Source organism: Prunus persica, chromosome G8 (genome assembly GCF_000346465.2).
Source record: "Prunus persica cultivar Lovell chromosome G8, Prunus_persica_NCBIv2, whole genome shotgun sequence".
In the NCBI taxonomy this organism is placed as follows: domain Eukaryota; kingdom Viridiplantae; phylum Streptophyta; class Magnoliopsida; order Rosales; family Rosaceae; genus Prunus; species Prunus persica.
In genome coordinates this window covers 11,118,886-11,136,387 of record NC_034016.1, presented here as the reverse complement: position 1 = coordinate 11,136,387, position 17,502 = coordinate 11,118,886, and the positions used below count along the sequence as shown (strand labels likewise).

Sequence of the window (17,502 nt, the reverse complement as noted above, 5' to 3'; positions counted from 1 at the left end):
CATAGGCCATGTATTTTTCCTACTTACATTTCTCTTGTATTAACAGAAAATGAAAAAAACAATATACAAGTCTGTGGTTTGATAAAAAGAATTAGCACCCCCTCTACTTTTCCAGAAACAACTTTTGGATGCCCTCTCACAAAGTCAAGTTTGTTCCTGTGCACATTGCTACTCTCAACCAAAAGAGACTAGATTTTGACACCTTCAAGGAATTATGAATTCACTGGAGTGAAAAATCAAGCTTTACACTATTTTCCTCCTATACTACACTACACTTCATCTTTAGTTGTTACACAAGAGTTTGATCCGTCAACATCTTGTGATTTAACTGCAAAACCGTTCTCTGTCTCTAAGCCACCATGTGAAACTCCTTCCTCTTCTGTATGCTCAGACTGTTGGAGCTCACTGTTTTCGGGATTTGCTTCGTCCACATTCCCCTCAATTGTCAAGATATAAGAACTATCTTCCTTGGTTTCCCCCCATGATTCGCCTTCTAATGACGTGGCTGGAACGGGTACAGCGTCTTCAATCAAGTCGGCAACTCTCACCTTGTCAAGCAAACCCATTAATTATGTAGATCATCCTTTCCTACTGGATGCAAACCCAGAATATATACATGGAACCAATTGTAAAAATAACGTAGTAATTCAAGTTGAAGTTGCAAGAAGTTTACGTCTTGAAACTGTCCTCCACCATGACTATACAAGATATTACAATGAGAACTAAGGGGAAAGGAATGCATGTTAGCAGAACCAAATGGACAGTTCATATGAGTTCAGAAATCGAATTCTAAATAGAAAAATCACTCAAAGAGAGTGTTGTGAATAATTTATGAATGATGTCTTGATAAAATCGGGCCTCAGCGAAACTTAACATAGCTTTCTCATAATATTTAAGTTCTCTTTGGTCTCAAACATTAAGTAGATGATCATATCCATTTAAAATGCTTGTCATTCTTGAAAGATCGGTTTATCCACAAACATCTCAAAATGAAAAGCTAATATAATTTTCAACAAGGGAAAGGAAAATGCATGGTATGGTACGGTGCTGTCAATCAGGTTCGGGTCTGAATCCAGAAGACCAATATGAACAATAAAATTAAACAAAGTAATTTCAGTGCAGGTAATAATATACTTGCAAGTACCTGCATAGGCTTCAGACTATTAAATTCTCTATCATCAGTTTTGCTCACTCCTTCTTGAGCTTGCAGCTCCATGGAATCACGAAAGAGCTGACGGAGAAAGTTCACATCATCAGACATAACTCCAAGCCCTTTCAAAAGCTTAGAGCCCAGCTGCAAACTTGTCTGCATGAATTAAAATATTTAGTCAGGTACAAAGTTGCATCATAAAAAGACTTGTCAAATTCAATAATTCAAACAAACGCAATCAATTAATCTGATACCTCTGCACTTTCCAGAATAGCATCTGTTGCACCTGCTTTCTTCAGATCTAAAAGGTGCTTGAGATCCAGAGCTCTGGCATAAATTGGGACCTGCAAATTTAGAATTTTCGCCATAAAATTGACATTCAAACCAAGGAGGAAGAGTATAGAAAAGGATTTAAGATCTGAACAGAATAGAAAATGATCTAAGATCCAAAAATTAAAGTCAATTATTAAGTGGAACGAATTTAGCCTTCACAGCACTTGAGCTGGTACTATGTATGGCAGGAAAGGACTGGGACTCTCAGATTGAATTGGATGTCAATTCACATTTATTGGTTCTATAATTCCCTTCAAATGAAAGGTCATTGAAAAACTCCTTGAGGCACAAGTGATATTTTCTTATTCTAACCTCCGAGTTTATTCTATGGTCAGACCGGGAAGCTGCTGTAAAATTGGGATGTGTTCTGTTTGTGGGTTTGGCACTGATTTAGTTGTATCTGTTAGAGGTTTTGTTCTTGATTTCGTTATATATGTTTTTCTTGTGTTGTTTTGGTGGATATCTTGTTCACTATGCCTCTATGCTTTTGAGTTTTTAACAAATTTAGAAAATAAAAATAAATGAAACCCTCAAAATAATATGCTCAATCCCTTATTCACTCTGAGTTCCTTGCATAAAAACTCAAACCCGACCAAGATAGTCAGCTCCAAGCTATGAATCTCACAGGACACAGAGCATGCTGTATAACCAAACCATCCCAGGAGCCAGACGAACGTAGAAGAGCATTCTAATGCATAATGAGAACACCACACACGCACACACAAAGACATGTATCAAAGTCAGTGGGAAACCATATACAGAAATCTTTTAATAACTAAAAAGAAGAGGAAAGACAACTGCTCTATTAGAATTTCAGGCTTCATCTAGAAAATGCATTTCGAAACCACTGAATGTCCTTTGAAATGAAATTCCAAAACTAGAGAAACTCAGTGCAATAGCAGTCTGAAACATGGCCTTTTAGCCCAATATTGCACAACATTGATTGTAAGTATTAAAGAGCATGATTGATATATACAAGAGTGTTTCTGTCAAATGACAAGTATTGAAACTCCACAAGTTCATGCAAACAATTTTTCCCCTTTGTTGTGGCTCCTTGTGAAATCGTGATAAAATTTCGGTCTTCTAGTTGTTTTTTCATAAGACAAGGATATTTATGTTTCTAGTGTATGTGTACATCCTATGTGCGTATAATGGATGAGAGAGAGAACATTACTGCAGGGAAAGCAAGTCGAAGACTTTGAACGGCATCAGTTGTTCTATTCCTGGCAGTGTACATAACCATGACAGCTTTTGGGCAAGAGATACCAGCAGATTGCAAAACTGCCGGACGGGATCCATCCCCATAAAGAATTGGAAAACCAAGATTTTTAGACGCCTGTGAATGAAATGGTTACTAAATAGTATTATGTCATAACAAAGTATCAGTTTATCTTTAACATACCAAACGAAGAAAAGATTTGTAACAAACATATTGATTTTCCATTACAGTTTAAAAGCAGATACCAAACTTCCTTCAAATGTCAATCCAAAAAATGAATAAGGTTTAAGGAAAAATAAATGACAACAATAAACTCTTTCCGGGTAAAAAATTTCAATCTGCATATAAGCAATCTACTATAATTCTTCCAAATACTTCACAAAAATATTCCAACATTCTCGAAACCTATTACTTTTTTTTGGGCTATATCAGAATCCACTACTCAAGAATACTAACTATGAAAAATTCCATTTTTGAAAATAATTTCTTTCTCAGGGTGTGTAAAACAATATAGTACTTTCTACCTGACAATGTATCAGAGTTCTAATCAAATTTATAATATGCAGACTTTTTCAACCAGATAATTATGGCTAATAAGATGATTTCACTTGCTTTATTACAAGTTATTCAAGTATTACTCATTCTAATATAATGAAAAGGAGTTATCATGTTCATGCATATCATATCCTCTCTAACATAGGAAGCAACACAAATAGAAAATTTCACTGACCTTAACCACAGAAGGATCAAGATCAAAAGCTATAAATGGCCATCCCAGATTATCGCCATCTATCCCAGAAGCCAATGGAGTAGACAAGAAATTGGCAAGGACCTGGACATGAGAGTTAGAGGGAGAGAGAGAAGAATAAGAAGAAGAAGAAGAAGAAGAAGAAGAAGAAGAAGAAGAAGAAGAAGAAGAAGTAGGAGAAGGAGAAGAAGAAGAGTAATTACAATAGGACCTGAGAACTACACCTCACTCAAAAGGATGTAAGTTACCTTACCTGGCCCATTTGTCCAAATCCAAGAATAACAACAGGTTCACTAGAATCAAAGTTGACCACCTCAGCAGGTTTCTGCACAAATTTGTTTTATCAGGCACTAATTGAAGCTGAAGATATGGACATATCATAACTCTAAAACTAATTCAGAAAAACTGGATGGTTGTACGATGCTTTCCGAACACAATAAATTAAAAGTGGATTAGTGTGAAAAGTAGAGTTATGAAACTTAAATGATTCTGTTCAGTTTCTGATAAAACTTTAAATGAGTACGTTATGGCCTTGACTTATGATTTAAAGGACTTGATGCTTGGAAACTCAATCCAGAAGATACATCAATGGCCAGCTATGGTGGCCTCCAGAAATCTTGAAATGCATTCTATGATGTAGTAACTTACATCCTCGGCATCTAAATTGTCACCAATAAATTCAGCAGCTCTTCTTCCAGTTTCGTTAAGCAATGGGGTCAATGCCATTGACAAGACAACAACAATTATGAGCAACTTGTTAAGCTCAAGTGGTAGCACACCAAGCCTGTTTCGTCAAGGCAGGAATTTTAAAACAAATACCAAACCTGAAATGTGTAGTCACAGATTATTTTCTACTTGATATAACTTATGAGTTATGAGTTTATAGCTCACCTGTTTGCAAGAGAAAAAACTACAAATCCAAACTCGCCTCCTTGAGATAGAAGCAATCCTATTCTTACACTTTCTTTTATAGTGAGTCCAACACGAGGGCCTATTGCTGTTATGATCAGTGTCTTGATGACAATCAAGCCTGCCAAGAGTGAAAGCACATTCGGCCACTCTCGGAAAAGAAGCTGCATACAAAAAAAATATGACTTGTGCATGCTGAATTTTTAGTGATTATTCTGCTTTTCTGCCGCATCCACAAATTTTGGGTACGAGAACATGTAACGTAGGTGTACAGAAATAAGCACCATACATTCATTTTATTTTTCAAGACAAAAGGACCACTTATCAGGTCATTAAAATAATGAAAGGAAATATTAAAATGCTCCGGCATATGAATCCAAGTTAACAATTTTCGGAAAGAAAAAAAGGGATTGCTTGTCCCTTTGTCCACAAACATTATTCTGTCATTGAAATACCTAAAACAGAACGCTGTGTGAAAACATGCAGGCAGCCAAAAACGATTTCAAAGATTGTTTCTCAGGAAAAAAAAAAAAAAAAAAAAAAGGAAAAAAAAAATTTAAAATCTTGAAAACAGAAAACATGAAATGTTTTTTGTAACTAAAGAGTACTTCAGTACCGGCATGTCAATGGACGTCCCTGTAGTTACGAAAAATAACCCAAGAAGTAATCCTCGAAATGGCCTTATATCAGCTTCAATCTGTGTCCGGAAATTTGTTTCTGCTAATAGTGCTCCAGCCAAAAATGCTCCAAGCTGCATATGCAATGAAGCTCAACTATTACATAGAAAGGGCAGGTATTAATCTCAAATACGGTCCAAGTTTGAGAAGTGATATCAAACCGTATCACTAAAACCCAACTTCTGGGTGAGAAGTGAAGTCCCTGCAACTGTCAACAAGCAAAGCGCAACAAAAGCCTCAGAGCTCCTTGCTTCTGCCACAAACTGATATTAAAAACTAAATTTTAGTGCCCAGTAATAACATACAAAAAAATACTCAAGAGCTTAAGCTGTACTGTTTATCATGCAAACCTCAAACACTCGTCTAAGAAGGAATTTTCCTCCAAGCGAAAGAATACCCAGTCCACCTAAGGCTTTTAGACTTTCCTTCAGAAGCATTGGCCATATACTGCCCTCTGCTAGGTTCTGCAAAAAAGATAAAAATTAAGCAATGGTCAAAAAGTGACTTGTATCTGATAGCAGACAAACTCCAAAAAGTTTTAAATGCAAAAAAAAAGTCCCCACAGCATAATGTAGTGATTTTTTCAAGCACTAAGTATCCTTCACTGACATTACATTTCCAACTAGACCTAGAACTGAAAAATGACCACATCACTTTGAATTTTAAGTTGGATTTTCATAGAATTGGAACTTCTCTCTTCCAAAATTCATTCTCTTCACAGAAGACATTGCACAGATTGCATAATAAGATGAATAGCGGTCTCATCTTAAAGAGACAACCACTCAGTACACATACCCATAGGAATTGTTCCTTTTTCTTTTCTTTTCCTTTCAATAGTAGACAGAGACATTTTGTGCTACCATCAGTATTCAGTGAAGCTAATGACATTAACAAGATTGCACGTTTAAATCTGACTGACTAACAAATTCCACATTAAGCTTATAAAGTTGATTGAATTTTTCAAATACCTGGCTTTCCAGCACTGGAAGTATGACTAAGAGAGGTACGACTGCTATGTCCTGCAAATATCAAGCAGTGGCGGGGCTAGTTATTGACATCATACTCTTGATGTATACTTTGCATGATGACCCTAGAAAAATCCAGAATGGGAAGTAAAAGAACAAGCAACACCATTGCACTGCTCATTCCATTCAATTTAACAAATCAAGACAATTGAACCTAAAAAAGAAAAAGAATATATATGCAACTTCAATTGTGGTTTGAAATGGAACCTGTAAAAGAAGTATCCCTAGAGTTGCTGAGCCAAATCTTGTAGGGAGTTCACCTTTCTCTGCAAGTAGCTATATATTATGCTACGTAAGCTCTATGCAGCAATATCAAACATCATTAAGTATATTGCATATAAATTAACAGCAAATACATTGGTATGAGTAATAAAGTAGAGAATTAGTTCCATTCCTCTCAATTTGATTTGTTCCATGGATTTAAGGGAAAAATCCAATTAGAAGACACAGGTAATGAGAAAATGGAAACAAAAGAACCTTTGGGAAATACTGCATGACATTTGGGATTACTGTCCATTTTAGAACTTGTAATTGCAAAGGCAAGAAGTTAAACAAATCAAAATACTGGATGCTCTCAAAACTATCTGAGAGGTTGAATTCCCCACCATAGGATTGATTAAGCCCAATCAAGGGACGAAAAGAAGTTGTGATGGGAGGTGTTTTCTAGGCATCATTTTTCATACTTCGTTAGAAAACTAAAATGCCATCATACAAATGCCATTGTACAACCATAAAACTGGGAAGAAGTAAACTATCATGGTTCTTAATAGAACTGGGAAGTATTTTATCACAACCACAGACTAGACAAAAAGAAGAAATACTTACACAAGACACTATCGCTTTAGCTTAGCAAAAGACAGAGAAAAAAAAAAAAAAAAAGGTAAATGATCCCTTTGGCTTGAAAACTAACCATGTTACGGCACCACTATATCTGATCAAAATAGACTTGTTCATCTGAAAAATCAGTATACGCATTTTCATAATTAAATTACCTGCAGTACAAAAGCTGAAGAAGACAGAGAGAGAGCAGCACCAATCACTACGGCTTCATCAATGCTTCTGATGTTGACCTATTACAAAAGGAAGTACACCAAAAAAAAATTAGAAGTTAAAAATGGCTGGGACAGAGAGCTTTCTGTATCATGATGCAGTTGGAAACACTAAAAGACAGACCACCAGTGATTTTAAACATCAAGAAAACTTTATGAACTTAAGAAAGAAAATTTATCGTATTTGAATATTTTATCAGGACAAGCATTTGGATACAGATAATGAAGTTCATATTGGAGTACCACCATAAGTAAATTAGTTGTCAAAAATTTATGAAGGAAAAAATTAAATTATGGGCGGGCCTAAAAGAAGAAGCTGTGGTATCTGATGTACAAACATAAATTCGATGTTTAATTTTAGTACTTCAGTATCAACAAAATTGAATTTAACATGTTTCTTCGGAGCCACACCACTCACATCTGCAGTTAACATTTCACTTAAACCAGAAATTGCAAACTTATTGAGAACTATTTAGTTTTCCTATTCATCTATTGGATTTGGCAATTTCACTCTTGTAAGAGCATTCCTGAAGAAATATTCCCAAGCTTCCCTTCATATTCCTTTCATGGAAACTCCATCTAACTTTCCCGTTAGGTTTTGTACTGTCTACTCAACTACATAACTAGCACCTAGCTAGTTAGATTATCAATTCAATGCTTGATATCATTTCAAATACTAAAAGTTACAAAGAACACTTGGGCTAAATGTTGCATAATTGAGTTTTGGATTGTTTTTCCATCTGCATTCTAAATTATTAGATGCAATCAAGTTTCAAAATTTTGTCACCACAGTAAAAACTTTGCACTTCAGTAGTCAAAGTCATAATACAAAACACCACCACACAATATGCACAACATTTTCATTGGTTTTATGGTTTTAGCATGTTATCTTTCATGCTACAACTTCAACACCAAAAATTAGCATACATAAACATAAATGGTATAGCTGGTAAAGAAACAAATTGATGTAGTATAAAGATAAATAAATTTCTTAACTATTTAAAATAAAAGAAAATATATAGTGCTTCAAAATATAATGACTAAATGTACTAGTATGACATTTATGTACCAAAAACTAATCAATACACAACAGCAAACAAAAAAAATGTGGAAATACAGGATTTTCCAAGTTGGCATTTGATGAAACAGACACAATTCATGCATTCCAATGGAAAAGATACAAAAAAAAACTATGAGCTGAAGGGACCAATCATGAATCATATAGTGTGGGTGTGGGACAAATTAAGCATCACTTTGAGGGTTTTCAATAGCACCCACATTCTAACTTCACATAGTCTGCCTACCTCTCAAGCTAAACTAAGAAATATCATGCTATACCATGAGCTCAAAGAACCTCTTTACAAGTGCCCATTGAAGAAAGCATAATTGGGCATCTAACTATCTAGCAGTCCTTGATAAAAATAAATAAATAAATAAATAAAACTATCTAGCAGTCTAGTAACTCAACTGTTTTAAGTAATGGCTTGCAGCTGTACATATGTTATGCATATAACATATGAATCAATGAACAGTAGCTTGAAGGTCTATCTTCATGGCATATTTATGGAATAAAACTAATACAGCAGCATAAGACAAATAAGATATGAAACTAAGAGCATAAAAAGTAATACCATCCTGAATTTAAAGGGATGAACATAACACCTGATATGTGCAACTAGCCACTAGCTTAGTGACCTTGCCCATTAGCTAAAATCTTAATTAAGTTATAAAAAGCATATTTCCTATAAGCTGAGAAGAAGAGAAAAATATAAGAAAACTGTCAACACTACACCCAAAGTGGATGCAAGCCTGAACAGTATGATAAAGTGGACTCCAAGAAATAACTAAGTCAAAAGGTTCGTAGATATAAAAAAGCAGAAGAATGGTAATATCATGTTACATAGAATGAAATCATAGGTAAAAATGTTTAAAATGTTCTATGGAGCAGAGTTCTCACCAAATCAGGCCTTGAGTTAAAGAGGAACGTCAAAATTCTGGTTCCAATAGCCCCATTAGGAGGGAGTTCGAAGGCTGTGAAAGCAAGAGTAGACAATACGACCTTCAAGAGGAAGAAAGTTGAAAAAACAGAAAGGTCAAAATTCTAGCAGCAGCACTATAAAATGGTTTTCTTTTCGATGCAATTAAAAAAAGCATTCATAAAAGGTAAATACAAGCTTAACATATGAGATGCAAACAAAGAGAAATTGTAGGACTAAGTAATGACAATGGTTGTATAACAAGGTGTTTAAAATTATTAATCAACAAAGAAGCACTGAGTACATTTCCATTAAGACACAATGTCTCAATGTTTCATAGTATTTTCTTTACTAACTAAAACAATTTTTCATGGAATTCTCCTAAAACAAAGGTATTGCAAGACCCTTAGCCCTTAAGATATGCAAGTTTCCCCATTCAGTTTATAGTTCAATCATCATACAACTAACAGTACAACCAAATTAAATTCTATGTAATGTTACGACATGCTGATAGGTAGGATGGTGGCAGAAATGAATGAAATTTCCGAAGGAATGACTCTGCAGTCTAATTGACTGCAAAAAGAAGACTGATCAGTACATCCAAGTGGCAATTCTCTCAACTGAGCATAAAGTAAAGCATGCTTTGTTTGTTCATACCAGAGAGGACTTCTCAAGTCTTGTTCAGTGAAAAAAGTGGGAACCACAACTAAGCAATAGCACTACAGAGAAGAGCTTACTTGAGAGAATTTGTGCTTGTCCCATTTAGACCTATCTGGTGCTTTATTTATTTCATTACTTTACACACACACACACACACACACACACACACACACACACACACAGAGGCACACACACACACAGATCTAACAAAGGAAATTTGTTACTAGACAGTAATTTGCTTGTATAAATAACTTCACACAAATTGAGATATCTAAAAGTATAATTAAGTTATTTGATTCCAATCAATTAGTCTATTTAGCAAACTAATCATTGAAATGCAATATCTATTTCTTCCTGCTATCTGTTCCACTTCCTGAGCCAAAAGAATGAATAGGAATAGCAATTCAATTTCTATCTTAACTATTCCTGATGAATACTCATTTGAATTCTTCCTTATTGCCAGAATACAAGTGTAGCCATAAACTCTGAAAATAACCTCCAAAAGCACAATTTTCCAGCTATATCACATGTATCTGATGATTTTATTAACTCATACCCTAACTACTCCTGTTTGAGTTTCATAATTATGCTCAATAAAGATGAAGCATCTCATTTACACAACTACTGAGATACTAGAAACAGCAAGTTCTGCTTTTAGTCAACGAAATACCTGAGTTAATCCCATGCCAAAGGCAAATTTTGCAAGAGCCTTTAGACGTGAAAACGAAAGCTCCAAGCCCATCTCAAATAGCTGAAAGAGAAAACATAACAGTCATAATTACAGAAGTACAATTTAAGAGGTATGTTGGACCAGCATATCATCATGTGAGGACTATAAGCTTCTTTGAAAAATCGCATTCTTTAACTTTTAGGAGAAGCCCAAATTTCAGAAAGAAAAATGACATACGTCTAAGAAAAAATTATGCAAAGAAGAGGAACAAATCTTCCATAAACCTTCCCAGATATTTCCCTGTCCACAATTCTCACTAAGTCCAGCTAATGATCCCTAAATACGTCTATCTTTCTTACTTTTAGTGTCACAGTTAGGTGCATACAATAATCAACCAATAGGAAACTAATTTTAACCTGGATGTACTTATGTTTGAGCATAAAAAACTAAAGAAGACAAGAGATTCTTTTCCTTCTTTCTTTTTCCTTTGTAAAAGCAAAAAAAAAAAAAAAAAGGAAAAGGACACCCCCTTGCACATAGGAAGTACACAGGGGTGACCAGACGAAGAAAAAAAATGCTTATTGGTTCATCCCAAGTGTTAGACAACCATTGGACCCAAAAGCTTAAGTTGGTAAGGAATGGTCCAACAATATATATCAAGCTAACACCATCCCTCACCTGCAGCCCCATCCTGAAGAGGCAGATAAATACAGAGAGGGAAACATATAGTTGCAGCAGCCCCACTCTGCACTTCGCTAACCAACAAAAAAGTGGGGTATACCCAGTAGGAGGTTTCAAACCCATGACATCATGCAATCAAGGGTCTGATAATATGTTAGATAACCATTTGACCCCAAAAGCTTAAGTTGTTAAGGAATAGACCAACAATGTATATCGAAAATGACCATTTGGTCTAGTGGCATTTAGTCTCACTTTGTATGAGATGCTGATTTCAAATCTCAAGGACAATAGAAGTTTAATAGAGAGAGAGAGAGAGAGAGAGAGAGATGAATTTTCAGTATTCATAAACATGGTACAGGTACAGCATAAGAATAGAAAAGGCCACATAATTATGAACTGTTCCAACAGCACAACAAGAAAGAATGCTTACCAGGAAAAGAATCCCCCATTCAGACAAAATTTTCACATCTGTAAGATTTCGAATCAAGCCAAACTGATTGAGTACAATCCCAGCGAAGAAGAAACCAAGTATCTGAAAACCATAACATATGCTGTCTGTCATCTACGAAGCCATCTCATGTAATTAACAAAACATTGTTATATGCAAGCATGAGTTTCCAAGTTTGCACATAAAAACGCACATGGGTGGACACTGGGCACATGGGTAAAAAAAAAAAAAGTACATGGCATATACACAAATAATCCACCATTACCACATGCTTGCCCATATTGCACACAACTTATGAAAACAACGTGGGCAATCATCTCAATGCCAAAAGACAATAATCCAAAGAAGAATAAAAAGTTTTTTAAAAAAAAGGCGAGATACAACAACAATCTTACAGGGCTAGCTTTGATGATCTTGAATGCAGGAACGATAATGACTGTAACAGCTAAGAATGTCAAAGTATCAAATCCCAAATCATTAATAACATCAACAGCAGCGGCAACATCAAGCGCTGCAAACATCCGAAATCTTTCTGAATGGGCTGGTCCATGGTTTGAGAAATCAAGTCCTCGCCAACTGTATACAGAAGCAGCTAACAAAGGATTTCCTAAGAAATTTCTTGAAACAAAGGGGGGATGCCTTATCTTGTAATTAGTGGCATATGATATTGGATTCACTTGCTGGTTGCTAGTATATGGAATAAAAGAACGCCCACAAAACCGTGATATGGCAAGAGAGCAGGCCATAAATGGGCTCTTTTGTTTGATAGTGTTGTATCCCTGCAAGGAAGAGAGCAAAAGATATAGACTAGTGCTACCACCATTTAGTTCTCTAACAAGGATGTGAACATAGAACAGTTTCAAATTACTAGTTGACTCCAACATCAAAATGAAGTATAAAGAAGCATGGAAAACTTAATGGCCTTGGATTCTTGATTTCCTGTTGTGGATTGAAAACTTTGACATATTATTTGGAAAAATTGGCGAAAGTTTTAACAAATAAATGACAGAATAATTTTACAAATTAATCAGCATTTGAAGTCCAAACTAACTGTCAATTTTTCCAAACTGCTTTTAATTGTTCCCTGTGGTCACCTTAAGGAAAAAAACATTCTTTAGTTCATCATTTGGTAGACATGTAATAAATAGGATAAGTAACAAGACTGAAAAGTTACGTACGGTTTTCAAATCTTCTTGGGCAATCCAAAAAAAGAAGTATTTAGCTCCAAATATATGAGCTGAAGTCGAACAATGCGCTCACAAATACATACCAAATATGCTACAAATAACTTGAATTCATCAAGAAACTTAACTTAGTAACACTGACATGAAAAAATTATGTTTTTCTATTAGTGCTTTTTCTTTTTCCTTTTTTGAGAAAAGAAACTCAATCAGCCTTATCCACAAATCAGATGGGACTTAGTGTGGTAACTCAAGTCTCAAGAAAGCAAAGAAATGGAAACACTAATCTAAGAAAAATACCAAATAATGAGTGGAGCTTAAAGTTTGAAACTTCGAATTATACAATGGATGTTAGAGGGTACCTTATAGCTTTCAAAATAAGTCACCGACTCCAACATAGTGCTGAGGCTGATGACACAAGAATACCCACATTGAAGAAATCACAAGGACTCTTTGCTGTAAATTTACAAAACTCAGAAGTTATTTTGTATATATTTGAAGAAAAACACACAGAGCTGAGTCAGTTGGCCCCTCTGAATCTCCTTCCTTTTTCAGCGTTCTGAGGAACTCATTGGCCCAAAAAGCCAGACCCAAAAAAGAAAGAGAACCAAAAAGATGAGGACGAGAAGTACACACGTTTGAGGCCTGTGGGTTTGAAACTATGTATGTATGAGAAAGAGAGATAGAGATTAATCCAATAAGCCTTGTATGCGACTGCGTTTGACAGTTTGTGGAGGAAAGGCAGGTGTTAGAGGCAACGAAATGGATTTCAACGTCTCCTATTCAGTCGGAAGCTAACGTAATTTCCACGTGGCGATTGCCCACAGGCCGCAAAGGCCTTGTGACTTGTAATTATCTCGGACAAGAAATTTTAGTAGATAAGAGAAAAAACGTTGCATGAGAAAATGTTTTTTTTAATGGTCTACATCCTAGTTAGCATTTTCCCGTATTATATAAGTACACAGGTATTTTCTTCGAAAAATACTTCTATTTTCAGTACACATTTCAAAGAGTTGATAAAATACATGTTTTTTACAAAATTTTAAATATATTATATTAAAATATTATATAGTGGCCGAATTTTTCAATTGTTCACATTTTTGCTGAATAAACTATGTACATATTTTCTTCGTACGTTTCTCATTCCGTATTTTACTAACTATGGTCTACATAGGAAAGTGTTATTACTACAGTCAGTAAGTGGCAATTTTGGCAAGACAAAACAACACGACTTGCATTATTATGTGTGGACACAGTTCGATTTGGTATTGTTCATCTCTCAAATCAAAACTGAAATTAAAAATTACATACGGTTCGATTTTCATACAAGATATCCAAGGAAATTGAATCAATTTGAACTGATATGGCCCCAGTCCAATTTTCCCCGCTCTCAATTTACATGCGGTTCAATTTTAATGGATGACGAATATTCATAGTTAAAGAATTTGTAACTCAAATAGTTGAGAGCATTTAACTATACACCCGAAACCCTAGGTTCGATTTCCTTTCCCATAATATCACTTGTACCAAAAACCTTTGCTTCATTCAAATTAGAAGCTTCTTTTCTTTTCCCCTCTTTCTATGCTTTTTTCTTCTTTCTTACTTTTTTTTTTTTTTTTTTTGGTGCCAATTTAATTTTTAAAACATGTTAACGGTAGAAATGGAAAATGAAGAGAATAATGTAGTGTAGTCTATAACCAAATATGAATGTATAACCGAAGTTGGATGTATATCGCGGCATATATAACAAATCCTGCATACAACAGCTGTGTACAACTACACATCTACACGACCCCTGTCACAGTAATAAACCTGACTAGCGGATATGAGACAGACATATGCAAGAATTATTTCACTAAATATGATGCAGCATTTAAGGCTTACAAGAACATGAACAAAACCTTAGTTTGCGTTCTAGGTAAACCACTCGCTAAAGCAAGAATGCAAAAGGCATACTGAGGAAGATACATGAGTCCATTCCTATACATCAGAACTCAGACACAACATCAGCTGGTATAGCTGGAGGAATAGGAGGAATAGGAGAAAAAGAAGACCAATTTGGTGAAATTATGTGTAAGTTAAGGCATACAAAAAGAAGAATGACAGCAGTAGCACATAAAGATTTAGCATCAATCTTTATTCTTTACCATGACAACTGCTTTATTGACAGAATGGCGCTCACTGCGAAGGATTAGAATTGGCAGGAGAAAACTTTAGTGAAATACTATTCACACAATGGCGCTCATCCGTGGGTGTTCGGAAGCCTTCGCCTTTGAATACATGACCCAGGTGTCCACCACAAGCCGCACATGTAATTTCGGTCCTCATTCCATCTGGATCCGGCTGATAGTATAAATTAGTTTCATTAAATATAGAACTGATAGATGGAAGAGAATGAAGTTTAATAAATAAATAAAACGATCAACAATGCAGCACGAAGGAAGCCTACTCACGTTATAATTTATGGCCCCAGGAAGACCCTCATAGAAAGCTGGCCAACCACATCCAGAATTAAATTTGGTGGTGGATCTGTATAGAGGAGTCCCGCATCCTGCACAGCCATAGACTCCCTCCTCAAAGAACTTGTCATATTCCCCTGTGCCTGGATACCTTTATAGCATCAAATAATATCGAGCACAAGTTAGTTTGCATTCTTGCATATTAATTACATACCATCATGAAATATAACGAAGCATTAAGCATGTTACATTGCACAATGCATGCCATCATCAATTACACAGTAGTTATCTAGCTATCCATTTTATTTCTGAAGATTTGCAACAGCCATTCCAATCGAAGCCTATCATGGTTTCCATTTCCTGTTTTAATTTTGTTTTAAAAAGTGAGGAGTTTAGAGAAATAAGTAAGTCGCACAGATTCTTTTCCCACAACAGTTTCAGTAATTAGAATGACTGTAAGGGTCTTCTTAAAATCAACAATAATAATTAAAATAGAAATTGAGGATAATTAACTGGAAACTTTCTATGACTCAGAGACTACATATCACACTTCCTGTTTCACCAAATGTTTATTTGTTCACAAACTAATAATTTCCCTCTTTCTGTAAGTGCGCATATATAACCATTTGCAATTTAAACTTAGCATCACCCCCTACTTCAACTCCACTTATGCCATGCTTAATGTTCTAGATCTTTGGTCTATACTAGTCAGTTCCTCTCCCAAATAAAGAAGTGTCCGTAGTAGGGTGACAATCTATTTTAATCTCAAAGTCACACCTTATGAACATGGATTCATTTTTCCTTCCTCTTTTTTGTTTTGGGACAATCACTGTAAGTTTGCCCAATTTCAATATAGAATCTTTTTTTTTTCCAGATACTACTCCTCCTACCTTCTTTTTCTCATATTGACAATTTAACATCCTATACCAATTACACGTTGCTCCCTTGTGGAAGTGGTAGTCATGGCAGTGAACATGGCAACACTCAATCAGAACATTCTATATGATAAAGTTACCATTATCACCACCTAATGATGTTTGTACTCATCCCATTTGTATAGATAGAAACCGGAAATCCACTAATTTAGCAAAAGACAGCTATTGCTGTTATACTAGCCATGATGATATTCATTTAAAATTCCACTATCCAAGCCAGTAATATCCAGCATTAGAAGAAGCCATGGATAAATAGATGAAGAACAAGAATTAATACTAGCTCAGTCTCTAATTGGTATGTAATCCCCACAGTTCAAATATAAAGAGATTCACCCAACTAGTTCAACCTACTCAATTCAAACTAGCTGGAAGACCTCAGTTGCTATAATCTTTTTTTCCTCCAATGTTAGTAAAATCTTGAAAATGAACTTCCTGTTTACTGTATTAGACTAGGAAGCTTACACCATGAAACAAGACCCAAGGATGCTCAGTGTCAAAGCCTCAAACTCCCAAAAAAATATATATATCTCCCTCATTTCACTCTTATCCAACACACAAAACCCAATAGTCCCAATTCAAAACTTTCCAAAAAAAACATGAATTTAGAAATAAGTACCAAGTAAATAAACTAAAATGCTTGCAATTTCTAGTCATTTCTCATAATCTATGCATCAATATAATTAAGATTAGAAGTCTAAATCAAATTATTAAGCAACTAAACAATTGCAAACATCTTACTCTGTGCCTTTTTGCCTCAGAATCCGAAACTGCTCGGACGAGAGCACGGCCCGCCACTCCTCCTCTGATTTCTGGACCGACCCAGGAGCAGCCATGGCTACAACAACCCCACCGCGAAAGCTACGCTTACTCTGGAACAAAGACCCGCCAACCCCAATAGCGGGTATGACGCTTGAGATGGGTCTTGGTGGTAGAGCTCTGAAATGGGTTCTGAAGAGAGAAGTGGGTGCAGGTTTTGGAGGGTGGAGGAGCTTCGTGATAGTGAGTGTGATTGTGGGGTTGAAGATTATGGTCTTGGAGGAAGAAGAAAGGGGGGAGGATTTGAGAACGTGCGAGCCCATTTGAAGATAAAAGAAGGGCAAGAAAATGGTATTAGAAGATTGGACTAGTTCAACTGCAATTGAATATGCACACCGTGCTATTTCGGGAGCCTTCTCCTTTTTTTTTCAATATTTATAAGATACTCTTACAACGGGTCAATACACTCACAACAAAGATACACTATCACAATCAAATAAATTAGAACTAAAACATCAAATTAATCACAAATATATATCATAATCATCATCTATGTGAGTCGAATATAAAACCAGTAACTTTTCAATTGCTAATTTAGAACTCTTCAATTTTCCAAAGACTTTACG

At 35.5% G+C, this 17,502-nt stretch overlaps 2 protein-coding genes across 3 annotated transcripts; both read right to left on the bottom strand.

Moving 5' to 3' along the window:
• LOC18768101 (K(+) efflux antiporter 3, chloroplastic) lies at positions 14-13,466 on the bottom strand. 2 transcript variants are annotated; one of them, XM_020570078.1, is made up of 20 exons: positions 13,363-13,466; positions 13,089-13,182; positions 11,941-12,324; positions 11,528-11,629; positions 10,417-10,497; positions 9,068-9,169; positions 7,054-7,131; positions 6,269-6,337; positions 6,005-6,055; positions 5,387-5,500; positions 5,198-5,299; positions 4,976-5,110; positions 4,342-4,523; positions 4,099-4,234; positions 3,704-3,775; positions 3,433-3,534; positions 2,658-2,819; positions 1,405-1,494; positions 1,145-1,306; positions 14-548 (listed from the first exon to the last, which is right to left on the bottom strand). In XM_020570078.1, the coding sequence occupies exons 2-20, from the start codon at positions 13,122-13,124 to the stop codon at positions 270-272; spliced, it is 2,439 nt and encodes an 812-aa protein (XP_020425667.1). In that variant the 5' UTR covers positions 13,125-13,182; positions 13,363-13,466; the 3' UTR covers positions 14-269. The 2 variants fall into 2 exon arrangements, with proteins under 2 accessions (XP_020425667.1, XP_007200954.1); XM_007200892.2 differs by lacking the exon at positions 13,363-13,466 and having other exon boundaries at positions 13,089-13,356.
• On the bottom strand, positions 14,437-17,296 carry LOC18768842 (peptide methionine sulfoxide reductase B5). The gene is made up of 3 exons (XM_020570828.1): positions 16,859-17,296; positions 15,180-15,336; positions 14,437-15,069 (listed from the first exon to the last, which is right to left on the bottom strand). Exons 1-3 carry the CDS (start codon positions 17,197-17,199, stop codon positions 14,905-14,907), a joined length of 663 nt encoding a protein of 220 aa, XP_020426417.1. The 5' UTR covers positions 17,200-17,296; the 3' UTR covers positions 14,437-14,904.

What these genes read in the sequence shown, in the direction of transcription:
- LOC18768842 (XM_020570828.1), bottom strand. Translation starts at nt 17,199, where the DNA reads ATGGGCTCGCACGTTCTCAAATCCTCCCCCCTTTCTTCTTCCTCCAAG. An exon ending in CTGAGGCAAAAAGGCACAGA is followed by an intron (nt 15,337 to 16,858) that starts GTAAGATGTTTG and finishes GATGCTATAAAG; the next exon opens with GTATCCAGGCACAGGGGAAT. An exon ending in CTGGGGCCATAAATTATAAC is followed by an intron (nt 15,070 to 15,179) that starts GTGAGTAGGCTT and finishes TTATACTATCAG; the next exon opens with CCGGATCCAGATGGAATGAG.
- LOC18768101 (XM_020570078.1), bottom strand. Translation starts at nt 13,124, where the DNA reads ATGTTGGAGTCGGTGACTTATTTTGAAAGCTATAAG. An exon ending in TTGGCATGGGATTAACTCAG is followed by an intron (nt 9,170 to 10,416) that starts GTATTTCGTTGA and finishes TTCCTCTTGAAG; the next exon opens with GTCGTATTGTCTACTCTTGC. An exon ending in GGACGTCCATTGACATGCCG is followed by an intron (nt 4,524 to 4,975) that starts GTACTGAAGTAC and finishes TTTTGTATGCAG; the next exon opens with CTTCTTTTCCGAGAGTGGCC.